Below are 14118 nucleotides of genomic sequence, written 5' to 3' on the forward strand. Positions count from 1 at the left end.
AAAAATACTTTATAATAATAATTTAAATATTACAGCTATCCTGACCTCTTCATTTTTACCCTCCTCTCTCCCAGCGGTCAAGGCCTTCATCTTCTTCCACCTCCACCATTTCCTCAGTCAGCACTGCCTCCACCCCTTCCTACTCTAGCACCACGTCCTCCAGTTCTAGCTCCCTCAACAGGCCTAACAGTCTGACGGGGATAACCTCCTCCTATAGCCGTTCCTCCAGAGATACAGAAAAGGGTGAGTGTTTTTCATACCCGATACAGGTGTTGAAGTTTTTTTTTTTTTGAGTTGTGGTTGTGTTTGATGAGGAAAAGTCTTCAAATTTAAACTGAATGCACATAAAAGCATGGCTGTATGTGTGTGGCAGCACTACAGATGTCTTTAGATCTTAAACAGTCATTGCACTCTGTCAGATTTGAATTGCTCTGTAGTAAACGGGGCAAATGGATGTTTATTAATGTTGCCTCAAGGGGATTGCTAATCCCTTTTGTTTAAAACTGTGCCATCTTTGGTGAGGTGTGCTCTCACATAAAGCCATATAGGCACAGCCCGTACTTGCCTGCCGCTGTAACTGTCTCCACTGTTTTCACATGGGCCATATGCCAAATGTTGATTTAAACCATTGACACAGAAGGGGTTTGGGTTGTCTTTTAAATTAAGTACCTCTTCAATTAAACAAACCAATGCATGAGGTGTCCTTGGAAAATTGAAAGCAGCTGAAGGAAACTGTGACAGACTTGTGACCAAGCTTTTCCCCGAAATAGCAGGATGCCTTCTCAACAGAAAGTCCAGAGCTAGCTGATTAAGGACTGAGCTTTCAAAATAAGAGAAGACTGCAAACTTGCAGGGTGGCAGGGTAACAATTTCACCTCACAGCATTAAAGTCCTTGTTTTGTATCCAGGCTAGGGCATGTTTTCACACACAGATGCACACAGTTCAAAAACATGCATCCGGTTAGGGCAACTAAGGATTCTAAATTCGAACATAGGTGTGAGTGGCTGTCTGTGCATATGTGCTGAGAGTATTTTATTTTTATTTATTTATTTTTTTTAATGTTTGCAAGAGAAGAGATAAAATCCTCCATGGATGTAATTCTCTAGGTTTCTTTATGTGACACAATCATAATCTGTCCGATAATTGTTTGAATAATTGTTGACTTTCTTCTCAATGAAAGCAGAAGCAGACAAGAAGGAGGAGGAAAAGGAGGGAGAGGACAAGTCTCAGCCCCGCTCCATACGGGATCGCAGGCGGCCCCGCGAAAAGAGACGTTCCACTGGGGTCTCCTTCTGGAGTCAGGATGTAAGAGATTTGCACATAGTGCGAAGCTTTCTCTTTAGAGCTCAGTTCTTGAAGTGGTCATCGCACTCTTTGTGAAGTGCACAGTTCATAACTCGTGCACAGCTTCAGGTGTTTCTTTGATCATTTGGATGGCCCAAAGCAGCACCGAACCCTCATATCTTTTTAAATTCCAGGGTGATGAAAATGACCCCGATCAACAGTCTGACTCGGAGGAGGGCAACGCCAAGGGAGAGCCACAGGTAACTCGGGTCATAGGAGAGAAAGTAGATTAAACTGACTAAAGTAGAAGCCCTCTAGCCTCCAACCCTCTTCTCCTTGTATCCTGTGACGTCTATTTGATCTTTTGCTCTTTTGCATTTATTTTCTATTCTGGTCCTTCCTCGCCTCATCTCATGTAGTTAAGGCCAAGGAAGTGGACTAGTCTTTGATATTCATTACTCTGTGCTGTACAGCTATGATTTCCTCCCCTACCGCTTATCTTTTCTTTTTTTCTTTTTCTTTTTTTTGACTCCTGCCTTTGAATTTTTTTTATTGTCCTCCCCCCCCCTTTCCACCTTCCGATGATTGTCTGGTGTATGTTTGTGACCTTGCAAACCAAAGGCTCACTCGGCAACAGATCAGTGGGCTTTCAAAACATGAAGAAGCACAAAAGGAAGGAAATGCAGGTCTTTTATAGGCAGAACACACACTTAAATGACATGCTGAGGTTTCCTAAGTTGAAATTTGAGCACTTTTTTTTCCCTCCGCAAATGAAGTCAGAATTTCAGCTTAAAACGAACAAGAAATAACATGTAAGAATTTTTCTAAAGGCTTCTGGTGACATAAGCATAAAAAAGCAGTGGAATCCAGTGCATTCATACTGTCTTTAGAAGCCACAGAGAGGGCAGCTTTGTGAAAATATTGTTGGCTGGGTGTACTTCCTGTTTGGATGGGAGTGTCTTTTGAAGCATAATGGAGAACACACAGTTTTCCTTTGAGTACAGAGATCCTGGGGATGAGAGAGACAACAGCTATTTACCATCACTTCCTGTAGGACAGTAAAAAGGGTGGACAAAATCGGAAAGGAGCCCTTATCCAGAAATGTACAGGAAAACCTCTTCCATTCCAGCTCGTCTCTCTTAATTACAGGCATAAAAATGTATTTTTGAGTTGAGTTTGCAAATATTTTTTAAGTTTAAGCTCATCTAAGGTCATCCTGATAAATGTTGGTACTGAAACAAAATGCTTGGTTGATTCCTAATTAGTAGATAAGACGCTAAAGACATAATTTAAAAACAAAAAACAGCCAATTTGATTCCAGAGTCTGTCTGTCTTCAAAGTCTCTCTCCAGTTGCACCTTGAATAATGTTGAGCTAGCTCTACAGCTTTTATCTCAGCCCCCCTAGAAGCACTCTCAGGACTCTCAGGAAAACCCAGAGTGTAGCATTGTTGTGTCGCCGCACTCTCTCTGCCTCCGGAAGGAGACTGCAATTTTTAAAATAGCTGGAAGACCGACCCCTCAACCTGACCTTCCTATCTGATGTCTGGCTCCATTCTCATGGCTGTGGCACTGCACAAGCACAGCAGACCTAGAGGCACAGTGCGGGGGCCTCAAGGCTGTAGCTGGCATGTCAGCTGTTAGTTGTTACTGTGTCTGTATGTGCATGCAGAGCAGCCGGGAGGAAGGCCGCTGCATGGGAGTGAAGGTCGGGTGCTGAGACGTAGAGGAGGCTGTAGTCTAAATAACTGGTTCCATCCTACTATTCAGTGTTTTCCTTTCTTTTTCTTTTTCTTTTTTTTTTTTTTGAAACCCTCTATCAGAGTTGAATCTTCTAGTATATTAGCATTTTTCCAAGTGTAGAGACTGAAAACATCTTATGGCAGAATAAACTGCTTTCTAACTTTTTGTTTTGTTTTTCTGTCTTACAGAGTGACCGATTGTTCAGGTAGGTTTTCCCCTCCATCATGTTATGTTTGTTCCTTTTTTGTGTGTGTGTTTCTGTTTTAAACAAATGCTTGTCATTACTGTTGCAGGAATGAGAGCACTTCATCCTTAGATCGTAATGACACTCTTTTTACCCGTAGCTACGGTGAGAGTCGAAGGCCGTATTCTAGCCGACTGGATAAAGATGACGCCACTGACTACAAGAAGGTATTTATTTTCAAAAGCACTCCAACTCGTAAACATAAAGTACTGTACAAAAGTCTTGAGCCATCCTTCATTTCTTTACATTTTGCTTCCAAGGAGTGAGGCCTAACAGGGGTGTCCTAAGACTTTAGCGCAGTACTGTTAAATAAAAAATAAAAAATAACATTTTATTTATATAGCACCTTTCTAGACAGTAACAAAGTGCTGCACATAAGATGACAAATAATAAAAAGGTAAAACAGGCAAAAATGAACCAAAAACAGTTTTAAAAGGGTGAGTTTTGAGTTGTTGTTTTTTTTTTTTTAAAACAACTACAGAGTCCAGGGTTCTTAATTTATGAGGGAGAGCGTTCCAGAGTCTCGGGGCCACAGTGGCAAAAGCTCTGTCACCCTTAGTTCTCATCTTAGTCTGTTTTATAGCAAGTAAGCCCTGATCAGATGACCTCAGGGACCTGCTAGGGACATAGGGCTGTAGCAGATCGGAGATGTAGGGTGATGCTAGTCCATGCAAGGCTTTGAATGTCAAGACCAGGATCTTAAAATGTACTCTAAATTCAACAGGAAGCCAGTGTAGCTGAAATGGCAATGGTGTCAAATGTGAATACTTGGAGGATTTTGTCAACAGCCTAGCTGCAGCATTTTGCACAACCTGCAGATGATCCAGAGAACCTTTGCTTAGACACATAAACAACGAGTTACAATAGTCCAAACGTGAGGAAATAAATGCATGTATAGCAATCTCCAGTTCACAGCGAGATAAAATAGGGCTTAACTTAGCCACATTTCTTAAATGATAAAAACAGAACCGAACCAGAGATTTCACATGCCCATCCAATGTAAGAGTTGAGTCAAAAGTGACACCTAAATTCCTGATAGAGGATTTAACATACACTGAGAGAGGACCAAGGGCTTTCACTATCTGGGATAAAAATCTGTCCGGAGCACATATGAGGACTTCAGTTTTCCCCTCGTTGAGTTGGAGGAAATTTGCAGCCATCCAACGTTTGATGGAATCTAAGCAGTCATTCAGAAGCTGAAGCTTAGATAATTCCTGGGGTTTAAAAGAGATGTACAACTGAAGCATAACATTGATAAGAAATGTCCTTAAAAGAGCCCATTATATGCTGGAGAGAAGATATATTAAGAACAATAAAGGCCCCAAAATCGAACCCTGAGGGACACCACAAGTACGGGAGGTAGAGGATGACCTAAAATCGGAGACCACCACAGAAAAAGATCGGTGATGTAGATATGAGGAGAACCACTCTAAGGCAGTTCCAGATACACCAACCCAGTGTTTAAGCCTTTCAAGGAGGATGTGGTGGTCAACAGTGTCAAAAGCTGATGTTAGGTCCAACATAAGTAGGACCGAGCATTGTTGTCTTGTGCAAGTATTGTAAAGTATCAGTGGTACTGCACATGCACCAATTAACAAATCATAGGCTTCCTTTTTAATTTGTAATTGCCTACACAGGCATATGGTAGAGTAATAAAACCTTGCCCCAAGCCCAAAGTTATCCTAATTAAAAGTAAAATGAATTATGTAAAAATACATTTTAGTTAAGTGACTAAACAAGAATAAAAATAAATGTAACACGGGTTTTTGCTTTGGAAACACAAAGGAATATTTTTAACACAGTGAGCTTTAACAGGGTCTTTGTGCATATTTGAGGCTGGGATGTCTGCGCGTCTCTGAGGTTTGGTTTTGTAAACTAAAGCTAAAAATGCAAACCAAAGCTTATGTATGTGCCCTATTTCTCAGTGGGTAGGCCAGTCTCAACAAATCTTTGATTATAAATAGTTTGACTACTGCACTTTCTGACTGTTGGATCTGATTGGTCCTCTCTTCAGCTCTACGAGCAAACATTAGCTGAGAACGAGAAGTTGAAGGCTCAGTTACGTGACACAGACCTGGAGCTGGCAGACTTGAAGTTACAACTAGAGAAGGCCACACAGGTATGGAGAAGCACTTCATGGGATAAACATCCCGATGGGATTGTAAAGGTTTCTGACACAGTTTTGTTTCCCATTGCAGAGGCAGGAACGCTACGCTGACCGATCACAGCTTGAGATGGAGAAAAGGGTAATGAGCTAGTTTAATAACCCACTTCTGTTGCAAATGTCCCTTTTTTTATTTTAAATTAACACATTTACTAAAAACATGTATAACTTGTGTGTTTCTCAAGTGTGTCTCAGACTAAATAAAGTTTATTTCAGTTACTTTGGTTAAACATCCCAGTAACACTGCCCCAATGGGTTTATGTCTGAAGGTAACAAGCAGGCCCCAATATCATCTGGGTGGTGGTATGATCTTACCCTGAGTTTTTGTGTTAGTCTCCTCTTTGCTGCTGGCTGTCGTCTCTCACGTAGCTGAGGGTCAAAGGGAAGCCCGCCCTCCTTCCACGCCACCCAGAACACTGCCACCTTCTTTATTCACGTGTTTATTGAACCTCAGAGGCAGCGTGTGGTCACCACTTCTCAAGACTGCTTATTTTTGTTTTTTTTTCCAGTGTGTGAAAGTGTGTGAAATTACCTCAATTTTTGTGGAAAGTTGAATAATTGCAGGCCGTTAAATTGCTGTTATATAAAAAAAGTGTGCATGTGTGTTTTCACCCTTTCTGTAATGGCTTTGGCATCTTCAGCTGCAGCTCCTGTAGCCACATTATCATAACCCACAGATTTGTAAACATCATCCATTATTTTTAAGCCCATGCTTTAATCTAAGCAACATTTTGTCATCATACAAGTCATTCTCTCCTTGCCACCTTTTACATTATAGAACTGTCTTTTGGGTTTAAAGACATTTGACATCCTTGCCCATGAATCATTTCATTAGCTATACCATCAAACACAACCTCTAAACATCTTCATCCCTGTTTCTCGACTCATTTCAGTCTTTAGACGGCTTTAAATTAATTGAATGTATACGTTTGAACTGGCTGCCGCTTGCAGATGCCTCACTTGATAAGCTTGTGTTCAAGTGTGCCCTGTCACCACTACATCCCAACCATCTCCTACACCTCTCCTTTCATGCTGTGTGGTGACCCTGCACTGGAGTGTTTATTTTGTGTCGTGGTTCAGATTTAATCTGCTTTCCTCCACCCAACAGGAAAGAAGAGCTCTAGAAAGGAAGATTTCTGAGATGGAGGAGGAACTTAAGGTACCCTGCACACACATACTGAATTTTAAAATTGTAAATGGCATATTAATACACTGGGGTTTTTTTTTTTTTTTTTTTGTGTTTGTTTGTGGGTTGTTTTTTTTTTTTTTTTTTTAAATATACATATTTAGGGGTGCAACGATACTCGTATCGATATTGAACCGTTCAATACAGTGCTTTCGGTTCGGTACGCATGTGTATCGAACAATACAAAATTTTTAATTTATTTTATCAACTTTTCTTCTGATGCTGTCTGTGTTGAGCGTTCAGTGGATCTGCGTTCGACTACTCCGCCTAGGCTGCACTGTCGAGCGCAGATCCACTCAGCGCAGCGCAAGCTAACAAGACAGAAGCTAAACTTGTTGCAACAAAGCAAATTGAACCTCCCCCACCCTCACTCAGATCTGGCCTTTGGAACTATTTTGGTCTTCATGTGAAGTATGACCCTGATGGTAAGCACGTTATGGACAAAAGTAAAACAGTATGTCGGATGTGCCGCAATGCTCAATTACATGGGTGGGAACTAGTGCGTTAGCGCAGTTTGCTCGTTAACGTGTTGACGCCGTCCAGCCCCACGCACGGGGCGATCCGCGGTAGCTCGTTAACGGAGATTTGCCGTGTTGTGGTGTTAACGTCATTTCAGATTAACGCTGACAGCACTAGTGGGAACACAATGAATATGACTGCACATTTACTCCGACATCATCCTAGTGCAAAGACAAGTGGAAGCAGACAAAAACAACAAGCACGCATGCTACAAACTTTACCCGAGTCATTTAGACAGCCGTTAGCACGTGATTCTCCTTATGGGGACCTGATATGTTTAATATGCTGCTGAGAATATACCCCAGAAGAAGCATATAGTATAGCTTTTATTTTGGAAAGAGCCATTTCTCTGTAATAAACTCTCTTTTCCAAAGATGAGTGATTTCTCGATCAGATAGATTTATTTTTTTATTACTTTGTCGTTTCAGCAACATTAAATTTAAAAACTGTACTTTTGAGTTAAAATATATATTTATAATTTTAATAAATGACAAATTAAAAAAGCATGAACATTTTTTTTGTATCGAAAAAATATCGAACCGTGACACCAAAGTATCGAACCGAACCGTGAATTTTGTGTATCGTTGCATCCCTAATATATATGTATCTGGATGACTTTGGTTTTAGTATAGTTACGAGTTTGGGTTTGTAGTTTTTCCTACTTTATCAGATAATTTTGACAGACAGTAACACTGCTACACTTGCCCCTCTCAGAGTATTTGGGACCAGGTACCCCTCACACAGGGGAGGTAATCTTACTCTTTTAACTAGTTTAGACTTAGCATCACTTGACAAGTAGCTAAACATTACCCAATGTGTCAGAGGACTCCTTGGTGAAGCCTTTGAGAACCACTGTAAGCTAATAAAGTCATGAATCAAAATTGACCATTTTTTCTTGAATATATATGGCAGGTAATTTAAAAAAAAAAAAGAAAGAAAAAAGTAACCAGTCACCAGCTTTGTTTATCATATATAGGGATGCACTGGATACAAAAATGTGTGAACAGCTGACAGACTTTAAAATAGGATACTTATTTTTTTATTTCTATTTTTTATTTTTGCATAAGATTTCTTTGTATCCCTGGAAATAAAACAGGGAAAAAATCAAAATAGACTGTTAGCTGTTACTTTAAACATTAGTCGCAGTGCATCCCTCTTTGTGTAGCTTCTTAGTCTCTCTCATACTGAAACACCTCACTATTGGCATATTAAATGAATAATTAAAAAGATATATTAATCTTAGGCTCAGTTGTTTAGATTTTTATATTTGGACCGGCACAGTTAACCACCTCTGTCTCCATTTGTACACCTGCTAATCTCACCTTCTGCTCTTCAGGGCACATCTGAGGTCAGCTGCTGTAATATTTGTCCACTGTTAACATTTAAGGATGATTAATTAAGTATTTCTTTTTGGGAAAATGTTTTTTAGCTAAGAAAAGAGGGGGAAGAAATCTATTAAACCGTAGCAAGCATGTGTTCTCCCATCACTGTGATAACAAAGTGTTTATTTTTAGGGCTTAGCCAGCTGGCCGATCTTATCAGTGTCACTTTTCCATTCTGTCGACAAGCATCAAGCTGAACCTCTTAATCATTCCTTCAATTTCCAAAATCTGTCCCCATTTTCTAACAATCTTCCTTTTCTGTTTTCCCCCTTTGTCCTTCTCTCGGCCCCTCTTCTCTATTAATTTATATTGTCCTGTCTTTCATTAATCCTTTCTCTCTTGATTTTTGTCTCCTCAAACATGTTTCCTCTCCTGCCACTCTCGCCCTGTCCCTCCTCCTCTTTCTTTGTTCTTTCTGTGTTGTGTTTGTTTTTTTTTTCTTTTCTTTTTTCCCTCCTGCAGAACCTCCCCCAGGTAAAGCAGGTTCAGGCCCTACGCCAGGTTAAGGAGCGGCTGCAGGCTGAGAACCGGGCCCTGGCCCGCGTGGTGGCAAAGCTCTCGCAGTCGGCCTGCAGCCAGCTGCCCACCGTCGACCTCTAAGCCACGTCCGTCTGTCCACCACCATCTCCTGCTTCTTCTTCTTCTCTCTTTTTCTTCTTCTGCTTCTTCTTCTCCTCCTTGTCCCCTCCCCCCTTGCAAACCCCATTCTTCTCATGCTCCATTCGTGCTCTGCCCCGCACCCATAGACAGGCAGGTGTCCAGCCGTCCAGCCATCACTGGTTTTGAAAAACAACCCTTTCTGCCCCCCTCTGCCTCCCCAGAGCTTTTTGTTTTCAGATTGGGGAGGGTGTCTTTCTTTGGTTTTCACAGCAGGACGCTCTCCTTTTGCAGTACACGCCTGTCAGGTGGTTTCCACACCTCCAAAACGCATGAAAACATTATCCTAAATATTCCAAATTACATGTGAATGATAACGGAATAAAGCAAAGCTCAGGTAAGTGTTTGCGGGTTGACAGGTCTGACTGTACTGTGAAGGAAAGTGTCCTCTTTGAAGTTTCTACTTGTGATAATAACTTCAGGGGGAGCTCAGTAGTTCTGTTTGGCTTGTTTTGGCTTCTTTGCATGAAGTGGCTTCCTTTGGACCCAAACCTTCAGAGACCAAACCCACCTTATCCTCCCCTCCTTTTCTGTTGAGTTTACCAAATGACATCAACAAATATTTAAGACGAATGCATGCACGTATGGTTTTATCTTGGACTTGTACACAATATAGTGTTATAAGTTGTCATAAGCAGTCAGTCCTTATATGAAATCAAGCAGGACTTGGGTCTCTGGGGCAGTCTCCTCTAAACACCGTAGAACATGTCTTACACCCTTGTACAAATGTTTTAAAGTCATTTATTTAATCAGCTAATCATATTGAAAGCATACTGCTGCCCAAACAGGAACTTTTCAAGTCTTTATTGTGCTTTTATGGGAGATATTTAAGCTTTACAACTGACAGCCAGTTCCAGGATTTATAAATTATGGGGCAAGAGAAAGTCTGGCTTACTTAATACAGCTCATTCAGCTCTGTGTTGCTGCCTGTAATGCATTAATATGCACATGTTTAAAAGAATGTGTTCTGAAGTTCAGTAGATGTCATAAAGAAGAGGAAACTGATGCATAATCTGGCTTTAGTTAAATTAAACACTCAAATTTCAGTTGTGATCACAAAGTTTTGCATCTCTGCCCGTTTCAAATTTAAAACTTTACCTGATTTAAATTTGGCACATCTCCTCTTCAGGGTCATCTCCTTGTGCAGCCCTGCACCACTTGTGGAGCAGCTGCTTTTTAGATCGCTCTCTAAAAATCCCATTCTGACCACTTGCATGTGTGTTCATGGCAATGTGGAAGTTGCATTGCATTTTGAAGAAGAGTTTAAAAACAAAACAAAAAGAGCCAGGAAGCCCAAGCTTAGTGAGCGGTGTTGGAAGATTAGCACGCGATGACACGTTCCACAGTTCAGGCTGTTTGCCAGCGTGCTACAGTAAGAACCCACATTAAAAGTTTGACAGTGTCACAAAGAAGTAGCATCTTCACTCAATGCTAGAAGCCCCAGCAGCTTTAACTGCCAGTGATGATCCTTGCTGTGAAAGTTTGAGTTGGGTAAAAATCTCAATAAAATCTGAGGCGTAAGTTGTCAGAACAGGATCTTCATGAAGCAGTCTAAAACTGGCTGCTGTGCTGGAGATGAGGCAGAGGTGCACAAGTAGACAGCTTTGAAGGCGAGATCAGCTGGAAATAAGTCCGGTATAGTTTCTGATTTCCATCTGTAAAGGCCTCTACACAACTAAAGCGTAAAATCCGTGCCAATAATCCGTGCGTTTAAAGAGTTTTTTCGACTCATGTGTTCTTAATGCAGCCGTTCACACAGACTGCGATTTTTAAACAGATCTGACCAATCAGATCACTGCATTTGGTAACAAGTCTGCATGATTCTGAGCTAGGGAATAATTTTCTGCAGACAATGAGCATGTGTATAATGGCCTTAAGTCAGGAACATTAATGTTAACATTTTAACAGATTTGCACTTGATCAAATGTGACTTTTTTCCCCCTCTGCTGTGTGTATTTTTGAGGCTGCCTGCAGCAGCCGCTTAGATTCTGCATGGCTTTGCCAGAATCTTTGGCCTGTTGTGTGCCCGCTTTTACTTTTGACTTGGAACAAAGATGTTGGGTTTTGTTTTTGTTTTTTTCCTCTTTAATCAGAATCAGACGACCAAAAGTGAGATGCTGTGTGTGACTCCTGAGATTGCTTTACACAGACTGCAATTAACAGTTTGTTTAAAAAAAAAAAAAAAAAAAAAAAAAAAAAAGCGGCGTGGCTGGTTTTTAACCTGTTTACGTGGCGAGACTTGTCTAAGCCTCTCTCTCTCTCTCTCTCTCTCTCTCTCGCTCTCTCTCTCTCTCGCTCTCTCTCTCTCTCTCTCTCTCTCTCTCTCTCTCTCTCTCTCTCTCTCTCTCTCTCTCTCCTTCCTGTTTCCTTTTATCCCCTTTCAGATGCTCCCAGACTTGAAAGCAGACAACCAGAGACTAAAGGACGAGAACGGAGCGCTCATTCGAGTCATTAGCAAGCTTTCCAAGTAGAACAGACCCCACCTGCCCCATCTTCTGCACCCCCCTAGTCCCCCATGGCAGTGACTAATGGAATTGCACATTTAGATATTAATTGCAACAGACATCAGAGACAAGACTCCCGTTTTCTTTCTTCTTCTTTTTTTTTTTTTTTTTTCTTCTCCCATTGTTTTTCTCCTGATTCTTAATCGCCCTTTTGCTCCTTCACCACTGCAGCATCCACCCATCATGTTCATCCATCCCTCCCCTCCCCATGCACCTCCTCGAATTGAACCCACCAGATTGTGTGGCTGCTGTCCTGATAGAACCACTGAGTTTACAGAGTAAAAGGAAGAAGGGTGTGTGTGCGTGTGTGTTTTGTGTGTGAGAGATCAGCATGTAAAAGCATTGTGGGCGGGGAAGCCTGAAAACTATTTAACCAGTAAGCCTTAGTTGTACATAGAGAGAAAAAGAAACACACTTGCATCGGTCTCTTCTGTCTCGCTCCTCCTCCTCCTCCTCCCACTCTGGGCTATCTCTGAAGAACAGATATTATCCACCACCTGATTTTATTTGTGCCACAATCTCTTATTTGATGTAACATTTCTTCCTGTGTACGTGTTGTGTGCTGTGCAGTCCCTCCACTTCCCCTCAAAACCCTCAAAGTGCCACTTCTGCCTAATATCAGCTCCTTGTGGCCCCATCCTTTTTTTTTTTTTTTTTTTTTTCTTTATTTACCACCCCTCTTCTCCCCTTTCCACCCACAGATCACTAATGCACACACAGTTCTCCCGCCCCCTCCAAATTTTTTTTTTTTTTTTTTTTTTTTTTTTTGTACCTCTGCGTGTCTTCCTCCAAGAGGGAAAATTTTGAATTCTCGCTTTAGCGACATGAGGCGGACCTGGTGGAATTTAAGCTTTCACTGTATGTGCAATATGCATTTTTTTTCTTTTTCTTTTTTTAAATGCTTTAATGATGACGAGTCCATCACAAGTAGGATTTTTCACTCTTCCACCACTCCCATCGCTCACCTTCTCCCCCCTCCCTTTTTTTTTTTTTTTTTTTTTTTAAGTTTGTAGTGTAGTCAGTTTATACTCTGTATTTCTCACTTTGTTTTAGCAGGTACTGAGTGATGCTGTATATACCTGTATGTATTTGTTTGAGACCAGCACATGGCATGCATTTATGGTTCCCGTCTGTTACTATTAAAAATTCCAGAGGACAAACAGGTGTGTTTTAATTATTATTATTATTATTATTATTATTATATATTTTTTTTTCCTTTATAGACTAAAGACATTGGATACAATACAGTAGAGCCTCTCTTATTCACGGGACGGCTGGCAGTGTTCAGTGCTTTTGTTTTCCGGTTTTAAAATAAGTGTTCGCACAATTGTAAAAGTTGGAAAAAAAAGAAAAATAATCGCTTCACTACATTTCACTTTCTTTGTATTCAGTATCTTGGAAGAGTGCTGTTAATTTTGTTTCCATTTTTTTAAGCTCTAGTATTATAGCCAAGGTGTTGTCACTTAAAAAAGGAAAAAAAAAAAGTATCTTAGGTATTGCTAACCCAGTCCTTTCTACAATGTCTACATGCACTGTCAATGCCATGTGAGGAGTCTTGATGTCAGGTTGAAGCAAAATCGCCACCATCAAATATTCCATTCATCTGAGAACATTTTATGCATTTCAGTGGCCTTTTAAGGATATTTTAGTCAAAGAATTTAAGACAAAGTCACTGCAGATGGACTGACCATCATATTTTTTTTTTTTTTTTTTTTTTTTTTTTTGGTTTTGTTTTTTTGTTTTGGGGTTTTTTGTTTTTGTGTTGTTTTTTTTTTTTTTTTTTTCTCCCATCATCTTGTAAAATAGGTGTGTGGCTTAATACATGCAAGTTGTGCTGTGACTACCAACCACTGAAGAGTTCATTAAAAATAAACTTGTACATTGTAAAGTTCCCACGTCTCTTTATTTTCCCGTGTTTCTTTTCTTTCTTTCTTTCCTTCTTCTTCTTCTTCTCCTTCTCCTTCTCCTTCTCCTTCTTCTCCTCCTTCTCATTTTAAAGATGTTTCAGCAGATGGGACACGCTTTTACTTAGTGTTTCAGTTCATAAGCTACAGAGGTTGTAGCTTATAAATTTGCTCATTTGTAATCCTGTCTGTTTTTGTCACTCTTAACAAAATGAATACTTTATGGTTTTAATTGCCTGGTTTTTAGCCAACGGTGGGATTGGCAAATTGTGTGCCGAATTGAAATGTACGCCTCATATTTGGTTCAATTTACTGCATTCTTAAGCCAGTGGTCTCAGAATACACATGCACAAAAGTGCATACACAACATTGTCGTCAGAAGTCTGCTGAGGCCAGGCTATTGGCATGCTTGATCCGATTGTTCGGATCAAGCATGCCAGATGAGCTGCTCCGACCTCCAGGACAGTAGCTGTTCATGCACTGCCTGAGTACTGCAGGCCTTTCTGGACCAGGAGTCTGTTCAAACACTTCC

At 40.7% G+C, this 14118-nt stretch overlaps 1 protein-coding gene across 11 annotated transcripts in view; it reads left to right on the forward strand.

Annotated features, from left to right (window-relative positions):
* ppp1r12a (protein phosphatase 1, regulatory subunit 12A) overlaps nt 1-13573 on the forward strand; it is a 59545-nt gene extending 45972 nt beyond the window's left edge. For 4 of the 11 annotated variants that reach the window (XM_063500780.1, XM_063500790.1, XM_063500784.1 and 1 more), the window contains 9 exons: nt 75-243; nt 1182-1306; nt 1480-1545; nt 3215-3231; nt 3320-3437; nt 5285-5389; nt 5469-5516; nt 6543-6593; nt 8984-13573. In XM_063500780.1, coding sequence (XP_063356850.1) covers nt 75-243; nt 1182-1306; nt 1480-1545; nt 3215-3231; nt 3320-3437; nt 5285-5389; nt 5469-5516; nt 6543-6593; nt 8984-9121 — 837 coding nt within the window. In that variant the 3' untranslated portion in view covers nt 9122-13573. The remainder of the gene's footprint in view (nt 1-74; nt 244-1181; nt 1307-1479; nt 1546-3214; nt 3232-3319; nt 3438-5284; nt 5390-5468; nt 5517-6542; nt 6594-8983) is intronic. The other 7 variants (XM_063500781.1, XM_063500791.1, XM_063500783.1 and 4 more) reach the window with 4 other exon arrangements.
* The last annotated feature ends 545 nt before the right edge of the window (nt 13574-14118 follow it).

The sequence above is a fragment of the Pelmatolapia mariae genome, linkage group LG17 (genome assembly GCF_036321145.2).
Source record: "Pelmatolapia mariae isolate MD_Pm_ZW linkage group LG17, Pm_UMD_F_2, whole genome shotgun sequence".
NCBI classification, from domain to species: domain Eukaryota; kingdom Metazoa; phylum Chordata; class Actinopteri; order Cichliformes; family Cichlidae; genus Pelmatolapia; species Pelmatolapia mariae.